At 51.1% G+C, this 27,434-nt stretch overlaps 1 protein-coding gene across 2 annotated transcripts in view; it reads right to left on the bottom strand.

Moving 5' to 3' along the window:
- Positions 1-27,434, bottom strand: part of trim62.1 (tripartite motif containing 62, tandem duplicate 1) — a 46,337-nt gene that overhangs the window by 15,014 nt on the left and 3,889 nt on the right. For both annotated transcript variants that reach the window (XR_013549180.1, XM_078425708.1), the window contains exons 2-3: positions 6,170-6,265; positions 1,606-1,862 (exon numbers count right to left, since the gene is read on the bottom strand). Coding sequence is in view for 1 of the 2 variants with exons in the window: in XM_078425708.1 (XP_078281834.1) it covers positions 1,606-1,862; positions 6,170-6,265 (353 nt within the window). In the remaining variant the exon portion in view is untranslated. The remainder of the gene's footprint in view (positions 1-1,605; positions 1,863-6,169; positions 6,266-27,434) is intronic.

Raw genomic sequence — 27,434 nt, 5'->3', positions numbered from 1 at the left:
GCCTGGACCCCAGAGTTCCAAACATCATTCCTCAGTCTCCAATAACACGCATCGTTTGTTCCAACGTCACCAGTCCTCCTGAATCCAGACACACTTGGACAAGAGTTTCTGAATCCACACGGGCAGGTACATAGACAGCAACGGTTTAGAAGGGAATGGGCCGAGTGTAGGTGTGTGGGACTGGTGGAGACGGGGTATTTGGCTGGCATGTCTACGTTGCGATGCAGGGCCTGGTTACCTGCTGTAGGACACGACGGCATCTTTGGACAAATGAACTAAAAACTGATGCTGGATTTGGAAATGAAGCACCACGAACTAACAGCCCAGTGACTACCAGTGAATATGAATATATACATATATATACACACACACACACACACACATATATACATACAAACATATACAAATACACATGTATACACACACACATCTACACACACACACGTACACACATACATATATACAAACACAAATAGACAATAACAGTGCACAAACTATGTCCCCAAGATTATAGTGTGGAGCCTACAGTATTAAGGTTTAGTGTGTGCTTGTCCATTCTGACCAAGATGCCCACGTACGCTAGTCCCATTTGCCCGTGGTTGATCCATGTCCTTCTAACCAATATACACACGGTTGGCCACAAGATCCTTGCCCTTGGCCTCTCGCCCCCTATTTGTGAAGCCCAGGATCCTGTGCGTTCCCACTAACAGCTTTTCAACTGCTGAATGGACCAATGGTGAACACGAGCGTTTATTTTCACCGCCGCAAGTGGCCGACGCCTGGGATTAGGGGCCTGATTGGGCGGTGGTGAGAGAGTTCATGGGATCTTTCACCTGGGATCTGGGTCGGTACCTGGAAGTGGAGTACCGTGGTGAGCTCGGGCAGGCTAGCCGTCCGTGATGTAAAACCGTTTGCTCTATAAGGGCGGCACGGTGGTGCAGCGGGTAGAGCTGCTGCCTCACAGCGCCAGTGACCCGGGTTCCATCCTAACTACGGGTGCTGTCTGTACGGAGCTTGTACATTTTCCCCGTGACCTGCATGGGTTTTCTCCGGGTGCTTCGGTTTCCTCCCACACTCCAAAGATGTACAGGATTGGAGGTTAATCGGTTTTGGTAAATTGTAAATTGTCCCCAGTGTGTGTAGGATACTGCTCGTGTGCGGGGATCGCTGGTCGGCGCGGACTCGGTGGGCCGAAGGGCCTGATTCCGCGCTGTATCTCTAAAATCAGTTTAATTTAGTGTCACGTGTATCGAGGTACAGTGAAAAGCTTATGTTGCGTGCTAACCAGTCAGTGGAAAGGCTACACATGATTACAATCGAGCCATTTACAGTGTACACATACATGATAAGGGAATAACGTTTAGTGCAAGGCAAAGCCCGATCACAGAGAGTGTGAGGGTCACTGATGAGGTAGATGGTAGTTCAGAAGAGCTGTCCAGCTGTGGTACGATGGTTCAGGTTTAAACTAAACTAAACTCAAAGACTGAAAGTAGTAGCCTGGGGAAAGGGCTTGCAGAAAGCTGGCGCGGATTCGAAGGGCCGAATGGCCTGTGCGTCCCGTGACTGGGGCTGGGGTTGGGGCTGTGGTGATGAGAGGTTGCCCACCTGTCCAGGGTGGTGTTGATGTCCTGCAGGAAGAGGAGCTTGTCGGCCTCCACCAGCTTCTCCTGCAGGATCTGCATGCCCTCCTGCACCTCCCGCAGCTGCAGGCTGTAGCGCTGGATCTTCTGCTCGATGTCTGTCAGCGTCCGCTCTGTGTCCATCTCCAGCTCCTCCAACATCGACTTCTGCTTGTCCTTCAGGAAGCGGTGGAGCTGGTCGAAGGCCTCGGCGATGGCTGCCCGCAGGCTCTTGGCCGAAGACTGGCAACCATGCAAGAACACAAAGCTCACCATTAGTTCAGCTTCAGTTTAGTTTAGAGACACAGTGCAGAAACAGGCCCTTCAGCCCACCGAGTCTGGGCCTACCAGCGATAGACACGCGCACACACACACACACACCCCCCACACACACACACGCACGCACACACAACCACGCGCGCACACACACACACACAGACACACACACGCACACACAGACAGACACGCAGACAGACACGCACACACACCCCCCACACACACACCAACACACACGCACGCACACACAACCACGCACGCACACACGCACAGACACACACACGCACACACAGACAGACACACACAGACAGACACGCACACACACACACAGACACACACATGCACGCACACGGAACAATTTACAATTTTTATCCAAGCCAATCAACCTACAAACCCGCACATCTTTGGAGTGTGGGAGGAAACCGGAACACCCGGAGAAAACCCAGAGGTCACGGGGAGAACGTGCAAACTCCCCACAGACAGCACCCGTAGTCAGGATGGAACCTGGATCCCTGGCGCTGTGAGGCAGCAGCTCTACCCGCTGCACCACCGTGCATTCCTTAAAAGCCGTCTTCTGCTTCAACCAGCTGCCAGAGGCTGGGGAACACGGCCAGCACCAGCTAAGAATAGAAGCCTTTTTAAAATTAAACAGAAAGCCTTTAAAAACACACATGCCAATGACCAGTCTGGCTGCTGGGAACGGAATCATTGCCTTAAAACTGGAAGTGTACGGACTGGTCTCCCCACGTGTATTTTAATATGTTAGTTATTCCCCCAAGCCCAGTTCGGGGGGGAGGGGGGGTTTAAAATGCCCCCCATAGCAGGGGCACCTTCACTGACCCCCCCCATAGCAGGGGCACCTTCACTGACCCCCCCTTTCTGGGGCACCTTCACTGACCCCCCCCAATAGCAGGGGCACCTTCACTGACCCCCCCCCATAGTAGGGGCACCTTCACTGACACCCCCTCCATAGCTGGGGCACCTTCACTGACCCCCCCCATAGCTGGGCACCTTCACTGACACCCCCCCCCCATAGCTGGGGCACCTTCACTGACACCCCCCCCCATAGCTGGGGCACCTTCACTGACACCCCCAATAGCAGGGGCACCTTCACTGACCCCCCCCCCCCCCATAGTAGGGGCACCTTCACTGACCCCCCCCCCCATAGTAGGGGCACCTTCACTGACACCCCCCATAGCCGGGGCACCTTCACTGACCCCCCCCCCCCCCCCATAGCTGGGGCACTTTCACTGACACCCCCCATAGTAGGGGCACCTTCACTGACCCCCCCCATAGCTGGGGCACCTTCACTGACACCCCCCATAGTAGGGGCACCTTCACTGACCCCCGGCTACACATAGACTCGTCTGGTCTGTTTACACATGGCTCACCTCTGGAACACCTCCACAAACAACAGCTGTTGGCAGATGTTGAGGCGTTTTATGTGCCACATCTGTTCCTCGTCAGGCCGCAGAGTTCCCGAGTTTCTTGCAGGCAGGGCTGCGCAGGCTGGGCCGGGCCGGGCCCACGTTTGGCCCTGGTCTGTGTGTGTCTGAGCAGTTCTGGAGAGGGACACCTTCCTCACCCCCACCACCCCTGACCCACCAGCACAGCTTCAACCAAATCACGGTGGCACAGCGGGTAGAATTGTGGACGCAGCCCAGACCATCGCACAAACCAACCTGCCTTCCACTGACTCCATCTACACCTCACGCTGCCTCGGCAAGGCCAGCAGCATAATCAAGGACCAGTCTCATCCCGGTCACTCCCTCTTCTCCCCTCTCCCATCGGGCAAGAGGTACAGAAGTGTGAAAACGCACACCTCCAGATTCAGGGACAGTTTCTTCCCGGCTGTTATCAGGTAACAACCATCCTACCACAACCAGAGAGCAGTGCTGAACTACTATCCACCTCATTGGTGACCCTCGGGCTATCCTTGATCGGACTTTGCTGGCTTTACCTTGCACTAAACGTTATTCCCTTATCATATATCTGTACACTGTAAATGGATCGATTGTAATCGTGCATTGTCTTTCCGCTGACTGGTTAGCACGCAACACAAGCTTTTCACGGTACCTCGCTCGGTATACGTGACAATAAACTAAACTGAACAGAGCCACTGCCTTACAGCGATAGAGACACGGGTTCCATCCTGAATGGTTTCTCCAGCATTGTCTGGTTTTGACCCATGGTGTGAAAATAGTTCACATTTCAGATCAACATTTCTTCAGACTGAAGAAGGGTCTCGACCCGAAACGTCACCTATCCATGTTCTCCACAGATGCTGCCTGACCCGCTGAGTTACTCCAGCACTCTGCGTCTGTCTTTAGTATAAACCAGCTTCTGCAGTTCCTTGTTTCTACCAATGCTTATTGTTGGGGCTCGGCCACAAACTATGGCCATCACAGATGCACGCATGCACATACACGCACACACATACACGCACACACATACACGCACACATACACGCACACACATACACGCACACACATACACGCACACATACATACACACACATACACGCACACACATACACGCACACACATACGCACGCACACATACGCACGCACACACATGCACACATGCACGCATGCACACATATGCACAAACACGCATGCACTCATGCACGCACGCACACATGCACGCACAGTATATGGAAATCTCAAAGGTTCTAATGTCAGTTTATTGTCACGTGTACCAATTGAGGTACAGTGAAACGTTTGTACAGTGCATCTGTGAGAAAACAGAATGTTGAGAAGACCAGACTGACTTTGCAGAGAACTAGACAGTGCTAATGTGTCAGGCCGAAGCCCTTTCCCAGCAGATGGCCTGGTGCTAAGTCAGCAGGCAGCAGCTGGCACTGCAAGTGGTGGCAGGTTGAGAATGTGCATAGACGGGTATGTTGTGACCTGCACACAGAATGGTACACGTGTACACTGCCCACAGGACACCTGGTGTGGGAGTCAGTCAGGAACCCTAGCACCAGCACAGAGCTCCCCAACATTCACATCCAGGCTCAGATTACACCCAGAGAATTGTGAATCTGTGGGATTCTCTGCCACAGAGGGCAGTGGAGGCCAATTCACTGGATGGTCTCAAGAGAGAGTTAGATTTAGCTCTTAGGGCTAACGGAATCAAGGGACATGGGGAGAAAGCAGGAACGGGGTACTGATTTTGGGTGATCAGCATGATCATATTGAATGGCGGTGCTGGCTCGAAGGGCTGAATGGCCTCCTCCTGCACCTATTTTCCACGTTTCTAATGAGTATGTTGTCACTGGAGCAAAACTGATCGAAGAACCTTCTCAACGTGTAAACATCTTGCTGGTAGTTTGATTCACTTGGGAACGCTCTGCTTCCTGCCAGTTCATGTCGTGCAGCGTAGGTTTACGAGGTTAATTCCCGGAATGGCGGGACTGACATATGTTGAAAGACTGGATCGACTGGGCTTGTTTACACTGGAATTTAAAAGGATGAGAGGAGATCTTATCGAAACATATAAGATTATTAAGGGGTTGGACACGTTAGAGGCAGGAAACATGTTCCCAATGTTGGGGGAGTCCAGAACAATGGGCCACAGTTTAAGAATAAGGGGTAGGCCATTTAGAACGGAGATGAGGAAAAACTTTTTCAGTCAGAGAGTTGTGAATCTGTGGAATTCTCTGCCTCAGAAGGCAGTGGAGGCCAATTCTCTGAATTCATTCAAGAGAGAGCTGGATAGAGCTCTTAAGGATAGCGGAGTCAGGGGGTATGGGGAGAAGGCAGGAACAGGGTACTGATTGAGAATGATCAGCCATGATAACATTGAATGGCGGTGCTGGCTCGAAGGGCCGAATGGCCTCCTCCTGCACCTATTGTCTATTGTCTCCAGAGATGTCGAGGCACCTGGAACATCAGCAAGCTTGAAACTCCTGGGAGGGGAGCTCCAGAATGGGAAGGTCGCTGTACGAGGAATCACAGCAAAGCCTGACTCTCTCTTTATACATACTGGGCACACACGCTCTCCCTTTGATCATGCTCGGGCCTAAAGCCCTGCTCCAGCCTGCAGGGCCCAGGGCCATTGTGCAATGCCAACCATCATCCCAACGGTGACATCACAACACAGAGTGCAGGAGGGACTCAGTGGGTCAGGCAGCATCTGTGGAAGGGATGGACAGTCACAGTTTCGGGTCGTATTCGGGAACTGTGGTGTGGGCATTGCAGGAAGCTGGAGCCTTGGGTAGACGGGACGGGAGAAAGCTGGAGAAGGTGGTTCGTGTGTGGATGCTCACTCACCTGGGTCTCGGAGAGCTGCCGCTCCAGAAGCTGTAGGGCCTGGTTATGGCCACGCTCACTCTCCTGCAAGGCTTCATACTGCTCCTTCAACTCTCTCTGTAACACAAATGGACCAGACATGTAACCATCAGTCTGAAGAAGGGTCTCGACCCGAAACGTCATCCATTCCTTCTCTCCAGAGATGCTGCCTGTCCCGCTGAGTTACTCCAGCATTTTGTGATACCTTAGACATGTAGCCATCGACCACTGGGGAACTTTAGGTTGGCGGTGCGGATGTGGGGGTGGGGCGGTGTGGGTGTGGTGCGGATGTAGGGTTGGGTGGGGGTTGAGCCTGTCAGTGAGATGCACATTAAAACTAATTGTTGAAGTGTCCCCACTCCATTCTCCCCCCACCCTCCATCCTAAACACTGCCTGCTGAGGGATTGGTTCTACTCAGCGGGATACCATTTGTTCCCGACATCACTGGGAAAACCAGTTAAACAGAAGTTGGGTTGGCACGGTGGCACAGCGGTAGAGTTGCTGCCTCACAGCGCCGGAGACCCGGGTTCCATCCTGACTACGGGAGCTGTCCGTACGGAGTATTTAAGGTTCTCCCCGTGACCACGTGGGTTTTCTCCAGGAGCTCCAGTTCCCTCCCACATCCCAGGTTTGTGGGTTAACTGTCCGTAGTGTGTAGGATAGTGCTGGTGTACGGGATGATGGATGGCCAGCACGGACTCAGTGGGCCAAAGGGCCTGATTCCTCGTTGTATCTCTAAAGTAAGAATGTACAGGAATCTGAAAACCGTGACTCCAGGTTCAAGAACAGCTTCTTCCCAACAACGTCAAACTCTGCACAACATTAACTGTGAACTTCGATGGATTATACACACGAGGAACTGCAGATGCTGGAATCTTGCATGAAACACAAAGTGCTGGAGTAACTCAGTGGGTCAGGCAACATCAGTGGAGGGGCAACATTACAGATTGGGACTGATTTTGTACAGACCACCTTTGGCTGCTCTGAACACTTTGTGGGGTTTTTTTGCACTAGTGTTGTTTTTTTTATTTATTGAGTTTTTTTAATGGAAGAGTTTTTTTGATAAATCAACTCCTCTACTTCAGAACAAGTACCAACTAAAATCAATGTTCTAACACATTCATTCACTGGGTGCGAATGACAGGAAATTATTGCCCAACTTTACACGTTCAAACCATCCTCACTCAGCCAGACACAGAACGCTGGAGTAACTCAGCGGGTCAGGCAGCATCTCTGGAGAGAAGGAATGGGTGACGTTTCTGGTGAAACCCTTTAGTTAGGGATTAGCGAGACAAGAGATATAGACGCTGATGTGGAGATAAAAAACAACGAATGAAAGATATGCAACAAAAAAACAAAATATGCTTTTTGGCAGATCTTTCATTCATCGTTCTTTATCTCTCTCCCTATTCCCCTAACTAGCCTGAAGGGTCTTGACTAGAAACGTCACCCATTCCTTCTCTCCAGAGATGCTGCCTGACCCGCTGAGTTACTCCAGCATTTGTGTCTATTCCCTTATCATGTATCTGTTCACCGTGGACGGCTCGATTGTAATGGTGTCTAGTCTCTCCGATGACGGGTTAGTGCTGCACGTGACAATAAACGAATAAACTGGACTGAACTGAAGATTCCCCTCCAGGGCTGAGCTGGGATACGGCACATCTCCGGTACACATCCTATGTTGCATCTCATACCTGGGACAGTGGGATTTCAACGTTGCCCTCTCCTCTCCCAGTCCCCCCTCTCCTCTCCCAGTCCCCCCTCTCCTCTCCCAGTCCCCCCTCTCCTCTCCCAGTCCCCCGTCTCCTCTCCCAGTCCCCCCTCCTCTCCCAGTCCCCTCTCCTCTCCCAGTCCCCCCCCTCCTCTCCCAGTCCCCCCTCTCCTCTCCCAGTCCCCCGTCTCCTCTCCCAGTCCCCCGTCTCCTCTCCCAGTCCCCCCTCTCCTCTCCCAGTCCCCCCTCTCCTCTCCCAGTCCCCCCTCTCCTCTCCCAGTCCCCCGTCTCCTCTCCCAGTCCCCTCTCCTCTCCCAGTCCCCTCTCCTCTCCCAGTCCCCTCTCCCAGTCCCGTCTCCTCTCCCAGTCCCCTCTCCTCTCCCAGTCCCCGTCCCCTCTCTCCTCTCTCCGTCCCCGGTCTATTCCACGCACCACGCTGGCAGTTGACTGGTGCTAACGATTGGGAAACAGGAGATGGTCTCAGGTATTTAACCAATGATCTCCTCTTACAGCAACTGCCATATCATCAAGGGCTGAGGTGAACAAGACCCCTCAATGTGATCATGATAGGCAGACTCTTGCCCAAAGCATGCAGTCCGGCACGGTGGTGCAGCGGGTAGAGCTGCTGCCTCACAGCGCCGGAGACCCGGGTTCAATCCCGACTATGGGTGCTGTCTGTACGGAGTTTGTATGATCGCCCCGTGACCTGCGTGGGTTTTCTCCGGGTGCTCCGGTTTCCTCCCACACTCCAAAGACGCACAGGTTTGTAGGTTAATTGACTTGGTATAAATGTAAACTGTGCCTAGTGTGTGTAGGATAGTGTTAGTGTGCGAGAGGATCGCAGGTCGGTACAGTCTCGGTGGGCCGAAGGGCCTATTCCGCACTGTATCTCTAAAAAGCAATTCTCATTGAACATTGGTTTAAACAGAATGTACACTTTCTTCCATTTTGCTTTGTTAGGAATTGAAAAAGGAGTAAAATTAAAAGAGGAAAAGACAGATAGAGTCACAGAGTGATACAGTGTGGAAACAGGCCCTTCAGCCCAACGTGCCCACACTGGCCAACATGCCCCAGCTACACTAGTCACACAGTGATACAGTGTGGAAACAGGCCCTTCAGCCCAACGTGCCCACACTGGCCAACATGCCCACACTAGCCAACATGCCCACACTGGCCAACATGTCCCAGCTACACTAGTCACACAGTGATACAGTGTGGAAACAGGCCCTTCAGCCCAACGTGCCCACACTAGCCAACATGCCCCAGCTACACTAGTCACACAGTGATACAGTGTGGAAACAAGCCCTTCAGCCCAACGTGCCCACACTGGCCAACATGCCCACACTAGCCAACATGCCCACACTGGCCAACATGCCCACACTGGCCAACATGCCCACACTGGCCAACATGTCCCAGCTACACTAGTCACACAGTGATACAGTGTGGAAACAGGCCCTTCAGCCCAACGTGCCCACACTGGCCAACATGCCCACACTAGCCAACATGCCCACACTGGCCAACATGCCCACACTGGCCAACATGCCCACACTGGCCAACATGTCCCAGCTACACTAGTCACACAGTGATACAGTGTGGAAACAGGCCCTTCAGCCCAACGTGCCCACACTGGCCAACATGCCCACACTGGCCAACATGTCCCAGCTACACTAGTCACACAGTGATACAGTGTGGAAACAGGCCCTTCAGCCCAACGTGCCCACACTGGCCAACATGCCCACACCAGCCAACATGCCCACACCAGCCAACATGTCCCAGCTACCCTAGTCACACAGTGATACAGTGTGGAAACAGGCCCTTCAGCCCAACGTGCCCACACTGGCCAACATGTCCCAGCTACACTAGTCACACAGTGATACAGTGTGGAAACAGGCCCTTCAGCCCAACGTGCCCACACCAGCCAACATGTCCCAGCTACACTAGTCACACAGTGATACAGTGTGGAAACAGGCCCTTCAGCCCAACGTGCCCACACTGGCCAACATGCCCACACCGGCCAACATGTCCCAGCTACACTAGTCACACAGTGATACAGTGCGGAAACAGGCCCTTCAGCCCAACTTGCCCACACTGGCCACATGCCCACACCGGCCAACATGTCCCAGCTACACTAGTCACACAGTGATACAGTGTGGAAACAGGCCCTTCAGCCCAACATGCCCACACCAGCCAACATGTCCCAGCTACACTAGTCACACAGTGATACAGTGTGGAAACAGGCCTTTCAGCCCAACTTGCCCACACCGGCCAACATGTCCCAGCTACCCTAGTCCCACCTGCCTGCACTTGGTCCAAATTCCTCAAAACCTGTCCTATCCATGTACCTGTCTAACAGTTTCTTAAACATTGGGCGAGAAGAAAAAATGATTTATGATCCTACCTTATCTGCCTGATATATAGAAACAAATTCAAACGTTGCTCTTAAGGGGAATTGAACAGATTGCCAAGAAGGCCTGTGCAGATGGAGGGAGAGAATTCGAGTGGGAACAGTCCCAGTAGGAGAAGCCTGGGCCGAATAGCCTCCTCTCCTGCTGGAACAACTCTGCAGCTCATTCTGTGGCGCCTTTGATAATGGGAGGATCCAAAATCAACAATGTACTTTTGAAGGTCAACATTATACTTCAAATGTAAATCATTGGCTTGTGCATTCCACAGTTCATTGTAAACCCCCTGTGTGTCGCCTGGCTCATTTCACCCACATTCCAGCCATGGTCTGTTCTCAAACTGTTGCTCGTTGCCTCGACCTGCCCCCCCCTGCCCCCCCCCCCCCCCCCCCCCCCCCCCGGGCATCGCTGGCCCTGACCACGGGATCTGTGGACAACTGTGTGGAGAAACAAGGAACTGCAGATGCTGGTTTACAAAGAAAGGCACAGAGCGCTGGAGTAACTCAGCGGGTCAGGCAGCATCTGTGGAGAACATGGATAGGTGACATTTCACAGAGTGCTGGAGTAACTCAGCGGGTCAGGCAGCATCTGTGGAGAACATGGATCTGTAACGTTTCAGGTCGGGATCCTTCTTCAGATTTTTCTGCCTGTCTGCTCTGTGCGATCAAGAGGCCCAAGCATGGCACAAAGGAAGTCCAATCCATGGAGCAACTAACATTGGGTTAAACGAGTCACATCGAAGAGGGCCCCTGTTGGCATTCTGGATATGTGGAAGGGCAAACTACGTCACCCGAAACGTCACCTATCCATGTTCTCCACAGATGCTGCCTGACCCGCTGAGTTACTCCAGCACTCTGTGAAACGTCACCTATCCATGTTCTCCACAGATGCTGCCTGACCCGCTGAGTTACTCCAGCACTCTGTGCCTGAGAGGCTTGTAGATCGGCACGTGGATATGCGGGGAATGGATCACGTGCAGGCAGAGATTAATTTAATTTAGCATCATGTTCAGCATGGACATTGTGGGCCGAAGGGCCTGTTTCTGTGCTGTACTGTTCCATGTTCTCTGTACAGCGAGAGAGAGCATGAGAGAATAGAAAGCGCGAGAGAGCAGAGCAGAGAGAGCGCGAGAGAGCAGAGAGGGAGAGAGGGAGCGAGGGAGCGAGGGAAAGAGAGAGAGAGAGAGAGAGCGTGAGAGAGCAGAGAGAGATAGAGAAAGCGCGAGAGAGCAGAGAGAGAGAGAGAGGGAACGCGAGAGAGCAGAGAGAGAGAGGGAGAGAGAGAGCGCACGAGTGCTAGAGAGCAGAGAGAGAGAGAGAGAGAGAGAGAGAGAGAGAGAGAGAGAGAGAGAGAGAGAGGGAACGTGAGAGAGCAGATCAGAGAGAGAGAGAGGGAGCGCGAGAGAGCAGAGAGGGAGAGAGCGAGAGAGAGAGAGCAGATGAGAGCAGAATAAATTGAGCAAGAGAGAAGCAGCTAGAATAATAAAGCTACCGGCCAGTTCTTGGCATTTGCAACAAGCCCGGCTTTGTAACTTGTCCATGGTGGTCACAGCTGACTGCTGCTGCAAGCCAGCCCGTCCACACACGCACAATGAGCGAGTTATTCCACACACACACACCTGCACACGAGCTGCTCCCACAAGGCAGGTCCCTCACCCACCCCCCCACAGAGGGCAGATTGGAATTCTGCCCGCCTCATTTTATGATTGAAAAATCTTTCATCCAAGAATCCCCCGGTGAATTGCACTACGCTGGGATAGAGGTGTGTAAAACGTCCCATCATGTCACGCAGTGTTGAGAACGACCCTTCAACTTCCTGCACCCACACTGTGCCCATCTACACTAATCCCATTTGGGCTGCGTCCTTGCCTGGTCTTGCCCACTCTAATCCCGGTCTAAGTGTCGTTTAAATGGACTGACAGTCCGTGATCCCACAAATAGATCTGGCTCTCAGTCATTCTCTATCCGTCTGCCTCTCAAACACTCTTTGAAACTCCTTCCTTGCACCATAAACATAGAAAAGTAGAAAACAGGTGCAGGAGGAGGCCATTCAGCCCTTCGAGCCAGCACCGTCATTCACTATGATCATGGCTGATCATCCAAAATCAGTACGCGGCACGGTGGCGCAGCGGTAGAGTTGCTGCCTTACAGCGAATGCAGCGCCGGAGACTCAGGTTCGATCCCGACCACGGGCGCCGTCTGTACGGAGTTTGTACGTTCTCCCCGTGACCTGCGTGGGTTTTCTCCGAGATCTTCGGTTTCCTCCCACACTCCAAAGACGTACAGGTATGTAGGTTAATTGACTGGGCAAATGTAAAAATTGTCCCTAGTGTGTGTAGGATAGTGTTAATGTGTGGGGATCACTGGGCGGCACGGACTTGGTGGGCCGAAAAGGCCTGTTTCCGCGCTGTATCTGAAATATGAAAAAATATGAAATATAAATATGAAATAAACTGCAGATGCTGGTTAAAATCTCAGGTAGATACAAAATGCTGGAGTAACTCAGCGGGTCAGGCAGCATCTGTGAAGAACATGGATAGGTGACGTTTCACAGAGTGCTGGAGTAACTCAGCGGGTCAGGCAGCATCTGTGGAGAAGATCCCGAGATGCTGCCTGACCTGCTGAGTTACTCCAGTATTTTGTCCCTCTATCTAAAATCAGTACCCCGTTCCTGCCTTCTCCCCATATGCCTTGATTCCGTTAGCCCTTAGAGCTCTATCCAACTCTCTCTTGAATACATTCAGTGGATTGGCCTCCACAGCCTTCTGTGGCACAGAATTCCACAGATTCACAACTCTGTGGCCTCGTTTTTGGTACCACAGTGATGCAACGGGTGGAGCTGCTGCCGCGCCGCGCCGCGCTGGAGACCCGGGTTCGATCCTGACCTCAGATGCTGTCTGTGTGGAGTTTGCACGTTCTCCCCGTGACCTGCGTGTCCTTTCTCCGACTGCTCCAGTTTTCTCCCACATCCCAAAGGCGTGCAGGTTTGTAGGTTAATTGGTCGCTTAAAAAATTACCCGCGATACGTGAAGAAAGATGAATGATTTTGTATAGGACTAGTGTGAACAGGTGATTGAAGGTCGACATGGACAGTGGGCCGAAGGGCCTGTTTCCATGCTGTATCTGTGATGTAAACAAACTAAAGGTTCTGGCTGTCTACCCAGCCATCGTCTCGACACAACAGTGCATTCCTCTGTCAGGAAAACCTCCCACTTCCTTTGTTCCAGGGAAAACAAGCCGTGCCTATCCAATCTCTCCTGCGATCTGTGTGAATCCTGGTGAATCTCTGCATTATCTCCTGTGATTCCTCATCCTTCCTAACCATAGAATGTCCATGGATGCTTCTGATCGTGTGACCACCAGAACTGTGCTATCCTGCTGAGTTACTCCAGCATTGTGTGTCTGTATCTTCAATGTAAACCAGCATCTGCAGTTCTTTCCTACCCATTCCTTCTCTCCAGAGATGCTGCCCGTCCCGCTGAGTTACGCCTGCCTCTTGTGTTCACAGACGATGGGGCCAGTGTTTTGTGATGTTGCTTCACCACAGGCTGCCTTCAGCCAAGCCAAACACTGCCAGGCAGCTGCCTGTTTGCTCACGGGTTTGATCTCCCAGCTGACAGGTCTAATGGTGCTGATCTCCCACAGGACACTGCATCATGAGTATGAACCAGAGGTTACTTTCTACCTTCCAGCCTGGAAGTGCCAATGCCAAGTAGGGCTTGCCAACGAGCTGGCAGCTGGGACCACTTACACCGGCTAATTGAGTCTGGAGCCTGCATCACTGATCTGTGTGGATCAGCCACGTTCCCCTTCCAAGGTCCAAGAACATCTCACCAACCTCCCTCCGTATCTCCGCCCACACCTTGGCAGGAGCAAAGCTTCTCATTCCCTGGTGCAGGAGCCAACACAAGGTTCATCTACACCACCACAAACATCAGCGAGGGACGTGGAGACACGTAGCGCGTAGATACACGGAACTGCAGACGCTGGCTTACACCAGAGATATACACAGAGTGCTGGAGTAACTCAGCGGGTCAGGCAGCATCTGTGGAGACATGGATTGGTGACGTTTTGGGTCGGGACCCTCCTTCAGACTGGCTCCTGACCTGAGACGTCACCCATCCTTTTCCTCCAGAGATGCTGCCTGACCCGCTGAGTTACTGTGTCTGTCTGAGACTCTGTGTCTGTCTTTGAGCCGTGTACCACACCCAGCACTGATCCTCACTCACACAAGGCTTTCACCCACTCACACTCAGCTCATGAACCTGTATCTGGCCATAAAGGACATGTGGTGAATGTTCAGGCCACTACAGTGACAGTCACAGTCTGCCTGCACCTGCTCTCCTTCACGGCGAGCTTACACTGGGAACTTGAAGGTACACAGTGGGCAGGTTGCAGAGAGGCAAGTCATAGAAACACAGGCAATAGGTGCAGGAGGAGGCCATTCAGCCCTTCCAGCCAGTGCCGCCATTCAATGTGATCATGGCTGGTCATCCACAATCAGTACCAGACTGAGCTTCTGTATCTGGTGCTCAGTGTGACTAACACATTCTAGCAGCATCTTGACCCCATGCTAATTCACACCTGTAGATTTCCTCGGCCAATATTAACACCGTTTGTTTTGCGTGCGAGCTTACTCTGGCCCACATCCAGTAAAACAAACACCCACTTGGAAAACCCGCCGAATTCCTGATTGATATTTCCTCTAATTCACGTGGTGTCTGGGCACATGACAAGCCCTGTCTGTACGGAGTTTGTACGTTCTCTCTGTGACCGCGTGGGTTTTCTCCGGGTGCTCCAGTTTCCTCCCACACTCCAAAGACGTGCAGGTTTGTAGGTTAATTGTCCCGAGGATAGTGTTAGTGTGCTGGGATCGCTGGTCGGCCTGGCCTCTGTGGGATAAGGGCCTGTTTCTGTATCTCTAAACTAAACTACGTTTACTGACTAATGATGATTTACCCCAGCCTTCTGACTACTGACTAATGATGATTTACCCCAGCCTTCTGCTAACTGAGAGACAACAGCGTTTCCATTCAGAGCATGCTCGTGAGGCAGTGGTCTGGCAGCAAACATGATGAACAAGGTGAGAAGCCGAGTCTCCAGCAGGTGTTACTGGGCTCTGTGCATTGCTACCTCTCTGTGCCAACAGTCAGCCTACACTCCAAGTCCACAGTTGCCCCAAACCAGCTCCCTTTCCAACAGAGCCACAGTTAATTACCGCTACTCCAAACTACTTCTGATTTTAGACACAAAAATCTGGAGTAACTCAGCGTGACAGACAGCATCTCTGGAGAAAAAGGATGGGTGAGGTTTTGGGTCGAGACCCTTCTTCAGTCTGAGAGTCAGGGGAAAGGGTAATGAGAGATATAGACGGCGATGCAGAGAGATGGAGAACAAATGAATGAAAGAAATGCAAAAACGTCGGTGGGTTTCGGGTCGAGACCCTTCTTCAGTCTGAGAGTCAGGGGAGAGGGAAACGATACCTGAAACGTCACCCATTCCACCCATCCAGAGATGCTGCCTGTCCCGCTGAGTTACTCCAGCATTGTGTGTCTATCTTCAGTGTAAAGCAGCATCTGCAGTTCCTCCCTACACAAGTGAAAGAGGACGATGGCAAGGCATGGTGAACACTCTGCCATTGCAACCTCAGCAGCACATTCACCAGGCCCACAGCTTCGTCAAATACAATTGTACCTGCAACACTTGGTTAATCTTAACAAAACATATAAGATTATTAAAGGGTTGGGCACGTTAGAGGCAGGAAACATGTTCCCAATGTTGGGGGAGTCCAGAACCAGGGGCCACAGTTTAAGAATAAGGGGTAGGCCATCTAGAACGGAGATGAGGAAAAACTTTTTCAGTCAGAGAGTTGTGAATGTGTGGAATTCACTGCCTCAGAAGGCAGTGGAGGCCAATTCTCTGAATGCATTCAAGAGAGAGCTAGATAGAGCTCTTAAGGATAGCAGAGTCAGGGGGTATGGGGAGAAGGCAGGAATGGGGTACTGATTGAGAATGATCAGCCATGATCACATTGAATGGCGGTGCTGGCTCGAAGGGCCGAATGGCCGCCTCCTGCACCTATTGTCTATTGTGGCTTCAGTAAGTGCTTGGGCTTTGAGCCAGGATCTCTGTCCGGCTGCGACCAGTTCAGGGCTGGACAGGTATTGTGAGCTGCTGCAGGTTGTAGAGGCTGTGGTTAACTCTCTCTGGGTTCTGGAAAAGTGCGTGTCTCTCTTGCGGCCGATCGCTGGCTCACGGAGCACAGACACACGTCGGCACAACACAGCGGTGGCCAACTCCAAACACAGGCCGCCAACACCACATCCCCAGCGAGATCGGCAGTCGAGGCCGAACTCCTCACTCTGCCAAGGTTCACCTGTGGAACTGCAAGCTGGGCCAGTGATGTGGACTACAGGGCTAAAGGAGAGTGGCTCAACACCTGCGACTGGGTCTCGCACTGGACCACAACTCCAAACATGTGCCGGTTTGGAGGCTCATTGGCTTCTGTAAATGATCCCTAGTGTGTAGGATAGAACTAGTGTGGATGGGCGATCACTGGTTGGCACCGACTCGGTGGGCCGAAGGGCCTATTTCCATGCTGCACTTCTAGAGTTAACTAAAGGAATCTAAAGATAAGCAGCGATGAGACGTTGCTGCCGTGACCTCCCCCTGTGAGTGGTTCAACACAGTCCTATCATCACGGCAGCTCACATGACCAAGGTGCTGACCTTATACACCAACATCTGAAGAAGGGTCTCGACCCAAAACGTCACCCATTCCTTCTCTCCAGAGAAGCTGCCTGTCCCACTGAGTTACTCCAGCACTCTGTGAAACGTCACCTATCCACGTTCTCCACAGATGCTGCCTGAATGTACTGACCAATCAGCAGCAAATACGTTGATAAACAAGGAGGTGAAAATGCATAAAGCAGATACTAATGCAGGTGACCCAGAGAAAACCCACACGGTCACAGAGAGAACATGCAAACTCCACACAGACAGCACCCGTAGTCAGGATCGAACCTGGGTCTCCAGTGCAGGAGCTCTACCCACGGCCGCGCCGCCCCATAGATGTGCGGGTTTGTCGGTTAATTGCTTTCTGTACATTGCCCCTGATGTGCATGCAAATGATCACGAAAGTGGGATAACATAGAACCAGTGTGGACGGGCGATGAACACTTGGCATGGACTCGATGGGCCGAAGGGCCTGTTTTCAGGCTGTATCCCTAAACTAAAGTGTGACGCAGAGACCGCAATTAGCTTCAAACAGCCGGCGAACTCAAGATGCAGAGTAAGGGGAAAGAGAACTCAGTGAGATGAGGATTTGAGGATTAGGACTGGGATAAATGCCCTGGAGAGCATGAAGCTGCCGCCTAGCCGAGACCCGCCTGGGCAATGCTGCCTTGCCTTCTACTCAAACACAAACAGGGAGGCCAGGTGCTGCTGTGAGTCAGCTCACACACAGGTAACCGAGAGGGTAAGAAAATAACTGCAGATGCTGGTACAAATCAAAGGTATTTATTTCACAAAATGCTGGAGTAACTCAGCAGGTCAGGCAGCATCTCGGAGAGAAGGAATGGATGACGTTTTGGGTCGAGACCTTCAGTCTGAAGAAGGGTCTCGACCCATTCCTCTCTCCTGAGATGCTGCCTGACCTGCCGAGAGAATCATCTCCTAATGTTGGCCTAATCGAGAAAAACCTGCAAAACCACAAAGTCAAATCACACACACAACACACCCTTTACTGCGTTATTTGCATTAAAATATATAACAAAGGTAGGAAAATGTCCAAAGATCGATGCAAAGTGCTGGAGTAACTCAGCGGGATGGGCAGCATCTCTGGAGAGAAGGAATGGGGGACGTTTTGGGTCGAGATCCTTTGTATGAAGAAAGGTCTCAACCCGAAACGTCACCCATTCCTTCTCTCCAGAGATGCTGCCTGGCCCGCTGAGTTACTCCAGCATTTTGTGTCTACCTTCGGTTTAATCTGGCACCTGCAGTTCCTTCCTACACATTTGGAAAATGTCCAGTTATCAATGGGATTTCTTTCATTCCTTCAAACCTGTCCCGTGTGTTTCTAAATAAAAATATGCAGAAATAATCCTGCTTTACTGTGGTGTCCCATTTCACTGCACAGTTCCAGGCAACTGGACAGGTGGAACACTTCTGCCTGGTAAAGGTGCCAAAACAACTCTCCTCTCCCCTCCAGTCTAGAAGGTGTTGGTGTTTAGTAATACTTATGCTGCCCCACCCCATATCATACTAGCCCCTGGTCTGTGTGTCTGACCCCAGGCAGCTAGCATTGGCTATCTATCACCTTCCATCTCTAAAAACCAAGGGAGTCTTTAGACTTTATAGATACAGTGCAGAATCAGGCCCTTCGGCCCACCGAGTCCGTGCTGTCCAGCGATCCCCCTACACTAGCACCATCCTACACTATAGGGAGGCCAAGTCAGTGGACATTTTATGGTTGAGATAGATAGATTATTGATTAGTGCCGGTGTCACGGGTTATGGGGAGAAGGCAGGAGAATGGGGTTAGGAGGGAGAGATAGATCAGCCAAGATTGAATGGGCGGCGTAGATATGATGGGCCGAATGGCCTAATTCTGCTCCTATCACTATGACCCAGTCCAAGTACACTAATAATCCACTTGTGCAGGACTCCAATCGGCTTTGCATCAGCAGTCTTTCACTGCCAAAACTTGATTTATTGAAACTAATTTTCAATCAAAGGCATTGGCCAGTGTAATATACAATCTGGTGGCAAGCTCACTACTGATCTAAGCGCTCTTAGTAATGTGCTCATAAAACATCAGGGGTAGAAAGGCAGGGACATGTCAGTCGATGTACATAATGCTCTCCCATGTCCAGTGAGGCTCCATCTCTGGGTATAATAGGCAGGCAACAGAAAATACCTCTCCCAGAGTCCAAGATATTATAGTAATATTAATAAAGTTATCCGGGTAAACGGAGATCTACTTTATCAGTGTTTAGGAAGGAACTGCAGATGCTGGTTTAAACCGAAGGTAGACACAAAATGCTGGAGTAACTCAGCGGGTCAGGCGGCATCTGTGGAGAACATGGATAGGTGACGTTTCACAGAGTGCTGGAGTAACTCAGCGGGTCAGGCAGCCTCTGTGGGGAGAAGGAATGGGTGACGTTTCGGGTCGAGACCCTTCTTCAGACTGGTTAGGGACAAGGCAACCGAGAGATTATAGACGATGATGTAGAGAGATAAAGAACAACGAATGAAAGATATGCAAACAGTAGAGTCAGAGAGCAGGAATGTTAGGCCCGTGCAGATTTCAGGATTGATTTCCAGTGTTTAGTTTAGTTCAGAATATACAGCGCGGAAACTGGCCCTTCGGCCCACCGAGTCTGTGCCGATCCCCACACACTAACACTATCCTACACAGAGTCCACGCCGACCAGCGATCCTACCCAGAGTCCACGCCGACTAGCGATCCTCGCACACTAACACTATCCTACACACAGAGTCTGTGCTGATCCCCGCACACTAACACTATCCTACACACAGTCTGTGCTGATCCCCGCACACTAACACTATCCTACACACTGAGTCTGTGCCAATCCCCGCACACTAACACTGTCCTACACACCGAGTCCATGCTAACCAGCGATCCCCGCACACTAACACTGTCCTACACACCGAGTCCGTGCCGACCAGCAATCCCCGCACACTAACACTGTCCTACACACTGAGTCTGTGCTGATCCCCGCACACTAACACTGTCCTACACACCGAGTCCGTGCCGACCAGCAATCCCCGCACACTAACACTGTCCTACACACTGAGTCTGTGCTGATCCCCGCACACTAACACTGTCCTACACACCGAGTCCGTGCCGACCAGCAATCCCCGCACACTAACACTGTCCTACACACTGAGTCTGTGCTGATCCCCGCACACTAACACTATCCTACACACTGAGTCCATGCTAACCAGCGATCCCCGCACACTAACACTGTCCTACACACTCGGTACAATTTACAATTTTACCGAAGCCAATCAACCTACAAACCTGCACATCTTTGTCACACTAGTCCTACACTAAACCATCCTCTCATCTTTCTTCACGTATTGTGGGTCATTTTTTAAGCGACCAATTAACCTACAAACCTGCACGTCTTTGGGATGTGGGAGAAAACTGGAGCACCCGGAGAAACCCCACGCAGGTCACGGGGAGAACGTGCAAACTCCACACAGACAGCACCTGAGGTCAGGATCGAACCCGGGTCTCCAGCGCGGCGAGGCAGCAGCTCCACCCGCTGCATCACTGTGGTATCAGAAACCAGGGCACAGAGTTGTGAATTTGTGGAATTCTGTGCCACAGAAGGCAGTGGAGGCCAATTCACTGGATGTATTCAAGAGAGAGTTGGATAGAGCTCTTAGGGCTAACGGAATCAAGGCATATGGGGAGAAGGCAGGAACGGGGTACTGATTTTGGATAGATACAAACTGCTGGAGTAACTCAGCGGGTCAGGCAGCATCTTAGGATCTGACACGCTGAGTTACTCCAGCACTCTGTGAAACGTCACCTATCCATGTTCTCCACAGATGCTGCCTGACCCGCTGAGTTACTCCAGCACTCTGCCCTTTTGTTGAACCAGCATCTGCAGTTCCTCGTTTCTGCACAGTCAGCCAGTGCCACTATGATAGACAGAAAGAAAGAAAGAAAGAAAGAATGCAAAGCCAAACACTCCCTCTGCAGAATAATATTTCTTCAGCAATTTATTTCTTCATTTCTCCCCACATCAGGAATGCGTGCTATTCAGTAACATGAGACATTGAGCACTCTAACACAGCACACAAGCAAATACCTGCCAGAGCAGAGACTGGTCCCAATGTAAATCAGAGATGCAAAGCAGCCATTATTGCAGTCGAGCTGCAAGATCATGGCTTATCGATCACGCACAACGCCCTCAGTTTTAATTACTATCTCCCTCTCTCTCTCATCTTTATGAAAATATTACACTGAGACTGCGGCACTTGTTCTCAGAATTGCAGCTGGGCTTAGCAACCAACATTTTAAATTAATTCAACAAAGGAATTCATTAAAGAAAAGCCTCATACACCAGAAAAAAACCAGAGGGCATGAGGCCGAAACACCCCGAATAACTGGAGCAGATGGATTATAACGACATGCTGGGGTCTCATGTAGAACACAGAACAGAGCAACACAGGAACAGGCCTTTTGGCCGACAGGGTCTGTGCCAAACCAAACAAGATCCAAATCGTTGCCGTTCCCTGCATATCCATGTGCTGCTCTAAAAGCCTCATAAACACCGCGGTCATATCTGCCTCTACCACCGCCTCTACCACCACCCCCCCCACCCACCCCCCCCCCCCCCCCCCCCGGCAGGGTTTTCCAATCCCCCACCACCCTCTGTTTAAACAAAACCTCTATTAAACGTTGCCCCTCTCTCATCTTAAAACCATGTCCTTCAGTCTTTGCTATTTCCATGCTGGGAAAAGGTTGTGACTGTCTACCCCGTCCAAGCCCCTCATAAACAGAGACATCTCTGTCGGGTTTCCCATCAGTCTCTGGCACTCCCGAGGAAACAATACAACTTGGTCCAACCTCTCTTTCTGGGAGGCAGGCAAGGTGGCACAGCTGGTAGAGCTGCTGCCTCACAGCGCCCGATGCAGGTTCGATCCTGACTGCGGGTGCTGTCTGTACGGAGTTTGCACGTTCTCCCTGTGATCGCGTGGATATTCTCTGGGTGCTGTCTGTACAGAGTTTGTACGTTCTCCGTGTGACCGCGTGGGTATTCTCTGGGTGCTTTGGTTTTCTCCCACACTCCAAAGGCGTGCAGGTTTGTAATTGGCTTGGTGTATGTGTACATTGTCCCCAGTGTGTGTAGGATAGCACTCGTATACGGGGAGATCGCTGGTCGGCGCGGACACGTTGGCTGAAGGGCTTGTTTCCGTGCTGTATCTCTAACCTAAACTAAAGCAAGTTTTCCTTGTGGCTAACACACTCTAATCCAGGCATCCCTCTGCAAGGGAATTCATTGTCAAAGCCACGGTTTTTCAGGCAAGACTCCAAACCTAGGTTCAACCTGTCTGGTCAATAAACAACCACCTTTAAACCGCAGCAGGTGTCTCCCATCATAAAACTATTCCTGAAGATAGACACAAAGTGCCACAGTAACTCGGCAGGACAGGCAGCATCTCCGGAGAGAAGGCATGGGTGACGTTTTGGGTCAAGACCCTTCTTCAGACAGGTTAGGGATAAGGGAGACAAGAGATGTAGGCAGTGACGTAGAGAGGTGACCTGAAGTTAGAGAAATCAGTATTCATTCCACTGGGCTGTGAGCTATTCCCTCAGTCACCATCACTCCAGGTCAACCAGTCTTCACATTCGTGTACCTGGCTGTGGGCACTTTTGTTGCCACGCTTCCCCCCGTAACAGAAATAACTCTCCTGGGAAAGGAATCTCTTCATTAAATGCCAGCTGAGTCTACAATAAATGCAAGCTCCCTCCCCCCCCCCCCCCCCCCACCCACCCACAAAACGTAAATGTATATAAAACAATGAGAAGCATAAATGGGGTAGAGTTTGGAATGGATGTCAATAGAGTTGAGGGCAAGGCTTTAAGGTGAGAGAGGGTTGACGTTTAATGGAGATGTGTGGGGCAAGTTTCGTTTTGAGGGTGGTGGGTGCCAGGGGTGGAGGCAGATACGATCGTGGTGTTTAAGAAGCTTTTGGACATGCAGGGGATGGAGGGATATGAATCACGTGCAGGCGGAGAACTTGGTACAACGGTCAGCACAGACAATGTGGGCTTGTTTCTGTTCTAGGGGCTAATTTACAGAGGCCAATTAACCTACAAACCCGCACTGCACAGCACAGCATGTTCAGAGCAGTGCGACCTAACTGAAATATGAGTCTTTTCTTTATTTAAATCTACGGTGGCTCGTGTGGCATTTTAGAGTGCGGGTGCACAAATTAAACAACAATAGAACTGGCAGTTTCTAAACTCTCTCGAGAAAATTCTGAAGTGTCTTCATGTCCCCGAATAAATGCAGCTGGGAAGCACAATAAACGCCGGGCTTTGAAAGGCAAGGCCATCCTTGCACAGAGGAGGAGAATGTCTCTGTGTGATCGCCCGCCCACACAGGTTCATCAGAATGTAGACAAGACACAGCTTGCAAAACACACAAATAAATCTGGAGCCACGCTAACACGGTTATCTTGCCCAAACAACATGTGCACAACACTTGTCCGATCAATAGAGGTCAGTGGTCCCAGACCCAGGCAGACATTCAGAGGCACTTTCCCCTTTTCGTTCTCTCTCTCCGCCTCTCCAAGAGCACCATCTCCAGCGGGGTTATCATTCCATGACCTCCCACCACCCCCACCCGCAAACCCCCACCCGCAAACCCCCACCCCCCCCCCCCCCCCCCCCCCCCCCCCGGCACAATGCTGAAATCAGGCTGTCCACCCGACCCAAGCAGCGAATACGCGAGGGGCAGAGAATCAGAGAGGCACAGAGTCACACAGCGTGGAAACTGGCCCTTCGGCCCAACTACTCCACACCGGCCAACATGTCCCATCTACATGTGTCACACAGCAGCTCCACCACATCTACTGACTGTCCTGCTGATTAAGACCAGGTACCCAGTAACCATTGGCGACACCTTCCTACCACTGCTCACCTCGATGCGTCACCTCTTCTCTCCTTATCCCACACTGTCTTTTCATCTCTAGCCTTTGTCCAACCATCTGCCAGTCAACCTCCCCCCACCACTCACCTGTATCCACCTATCACTTGCCAAACCTCGTCCAGCCCCACCTCTCTCCCAGCTTTCTTCCCTCTCACCATAATCAGTCTAGTCTCGATTCGAAACGTCACCTGTCCATGTTCATAAGTTCATAAGTGATAGGAGCAGAATTAGGCCATTCAGCCCATCGAGTCTACTCCGCCATTCAATCATGGCTGATCTAACTATCCCTCATAACCCCATTCTCCTGCCTTCTCCCCATAACCCCTGACACCCGCACTAATCAAGTACAGGTAGGTACTAATGTTCTCCACAGACACTGCCTGACCCGCTGAGTTACTCCAGCACTCTGTGAAACGTCACCTATCCATGTTCTCCACAGATGCTGCCTGACCCGCTGAGTTACTCCAGCACTCTGTGTCTTTTTCTAACCAATTTTACCCTGGGCTACTATGCGTCACTGTGAAAATAAAGTCCAGCTGTATAAATACACTTCCTTTAGAAAGCCACAGCACTTATAAGCAGATACAAAGATCAAATGTGCCATTAGATTTCTTTACTCTATTTGCAGTTTTTAAAAACATCATGATTCCTAGACAGTGCATATGTAAAGTGTAAAAGTATAACGAACTGAAAATTAACGTGGGTTTCTGTGCAAGATGGCATGACAGCATTATGGATAGTGCTACTTAAAAAGGGGAAGAACAGACTGCCAGAAAGTGTTCCATTTTAGGCAAGAATCGGGTAGCTCGATGGAGACTGTTGGCAGTGGATGCGAGTTGGGTTTCACTGGCAGGTCAGACAACATGAAACGGTCCCATTTTTGGTGAAAGAAATCTACAAACACAGTAATGTAATAACAAGGAACCAAAGAGAGAAGGAATGGGTGACGTTTCACAGAGTGCTGGAGTAACTCAGCGGGTCAGGCAGCATCTGTGGAGAACATGGATAGGTGACGTTTCACAGAGTGCTGGAGTAACTCAGCGGGTCAGGCAGCATCTGTGGAGAACATGGATAGGTGACGTTTCACAGAGTGCTGGAGTAACTCAGCGGGTCAGGCAGCATCTGTGGAGAACATGGATAGGTGCCGTTTCACAGAGTGCTGGAGTAACTCAGCGGGTCAGGCAGCATCTGTGGAGAACATGGATAGGTGACGTTTCAGGTCGGGTTCCCACAACAAATTCGACTGCTGGAATTTTTGTTGCTTTCACTAGACTGCACTTTCCATGTCCTTAGCATCAATAATTAAAACATTAGCGCAGGCAAGCTGGCGTGACCGCTAATATACACTCCACAAAGTCCCTGACGCAATCAAAAATAGACATCTCTGTGCGGTGCGTATTGGTGAGCAGCTGCTCAAAACAGACAGGTCCAAACGTATTATTGGACAGCAACATTAGTCAGTTGCCACAGTCAGAGACTAACACACAAGCACCAGGCTTGGTTTAGTTTAGAGATACAGTGTGGAAACAGGCCCTTTGACCCACCAAGTCCACGCCGACCAGCAATCCCTGCACAAACACTATCCTACACACAGTAGGGACAATTTACGTTTGTTTATACCAAGCCAATTAACCTACAAACCCGTACATATTTGGAGTGTGGGAGGAAACCGGAGCACCCGGAGAAAACCCACGCATGTCACGGGGAGAACGTGCAAACTCCGTACAGACAGCACCCGTAGTCAGGGTGGAACCCGGGTCTCTGGCGCTGTGAGGCAGCAGCTCCACCCGCTGCACCACCGTGCCGCCCTGAATTCTTTGAATTATCAGCCTCAAGTATGTGTAGTAGTTGGACAAAGAACAGGTTTAGCAGGAAATAATAGTTATATCAAAATAGGAATATCAAAATAGATATGGGGTTAGTTGGCTGCCAACGATTCTCAACAGTCCTGCAGACTTGGCTTGACGTTAGACAAGACGCCTTTCCACCAGTGAAAGGGGACAGGGGCAAGGTATCCCCAGGAGATGTCATCCAACACGGACTGGTGGGTGTCTGGAACGCACTGCCAGGGGTGGTGGTGCAGACAGATATAACAGCGGCGAAGAGGCCTTTAGACAGGCACATGGATATGCAGGGAATGGAGGGATCTGGAGGCAGGGTGGATCAGTTTAACTTAGCACCGTGTTCAGCATGGACACTGTGGGCCGAAGGGCCTGTTCCTGTGCTGTACCGTACTGTTCTATGGAAATCAGTCCCTAGAACAAAGGGCGTAGGAACTGGTTTACACCGAAGATAGACCCAAGATGCTGGAGTAACTCAGAACGTCACCCATCCGTGTTCTCCACAGATGCTGCCTGACCCGCTGAGTTACTCCAGCACTCTGTGAAACGTCACCTATCCATGTTCTCCACAGATGCTGCCTGACCCGCTGAGTTACTCCAGCACTCTGTGAAACGTCACCTATCCATGTTCTCCACAGATGCTGCCTGACCCGCTGGGTTACTCCGGCACTCAGGAGCTGGGCCGCGGGGGCACATTGGACGGTACGGCTGGAAACTCCCTTGGCTGCACCAATGGTCATGTGATCTTCCGCGCTCTGACACGCTTATGAATCACTTAGGAATTTACAAATTGCAGGCAAGTAGGAATTTCATTGCTCCGTTATCATAAGTTCACGTTAATCAGTGATAGGAGCAGAATTAGGCCATTCAATAGACAATAGGTGCAGCAGGAGGCCATTCGGCCCATTGAGCCAGCACCGCCATTCAATGTGATCATGGCTGATCATTCTCAATCAGTACCCCGTTCCTGCCTTCTCCCCATACCCCCTGACTCCGCTATCCTTAAGATCTCTATCTAGCTCTCTCTTGAAAGCATTCAGAGAATTGGCCTCCACTGCCTTCTGAGGTTGAGAATTCCACAGATTCACAACTGAAAAAGTTTTTCCTCATCTCCATTCTAAATGGCCTACCCCTTATTCTTAAACTGTGGCCCCTTGTTCTGGACTCCCCCAACATTGGGAACATGTTTCCTGCCTCTAACGTGTCCAACCCCTTAATAATCTTATACATTTCGATAAGATCCCCTCTCATCCTTCGGCCCATTAACCCTACACCACCATTCAACCATGGCCGATCTATCTCTCCCTCCTAACCCCATATCTCCCCTTCTCCCCATAACCCCACACCCGTACTAATCAAGTATCTATCTATCTCTGCCTTAAAAATATCCACTGATGGCCTCCAGCCTGTGGCAAAGAATTCCACAGATTCACCTCCCTCTGAATAAAGAAATTCCTCCTCATCTCCTTTGCTAAAGGAACGTCCTTTAATTCTGAGCTGTGACCTCTAGTCCTAGACTCTCCCACTAGTGGAAACATCCTCTCCACATCCACTCTATCCAGGCCGCTCACTGTTCTGTACGTTTCTATGAGGTCCCCCCT

The sequence above is a fragment of the Rhinoraja longicauda genome, chromosome 30, assembly GCF_053455715.1.
Source record: "Rhinoraja longicauda isolate Sanriku21f chromosome 30, sRhiLon1.1, whole genome shotgun sequence".
Classification (NCBI taxonomy): domain Eukaryota; kingdom Metazoa; phylum Chordata; class Chondrichthyes; order Rajiformes; family Arhynchobatidae; genus Rhinoraja; species Rhinoraja longicauda.
This window is presented reverse-complemented; position numbering and strand designations above follow the sequence as displayed.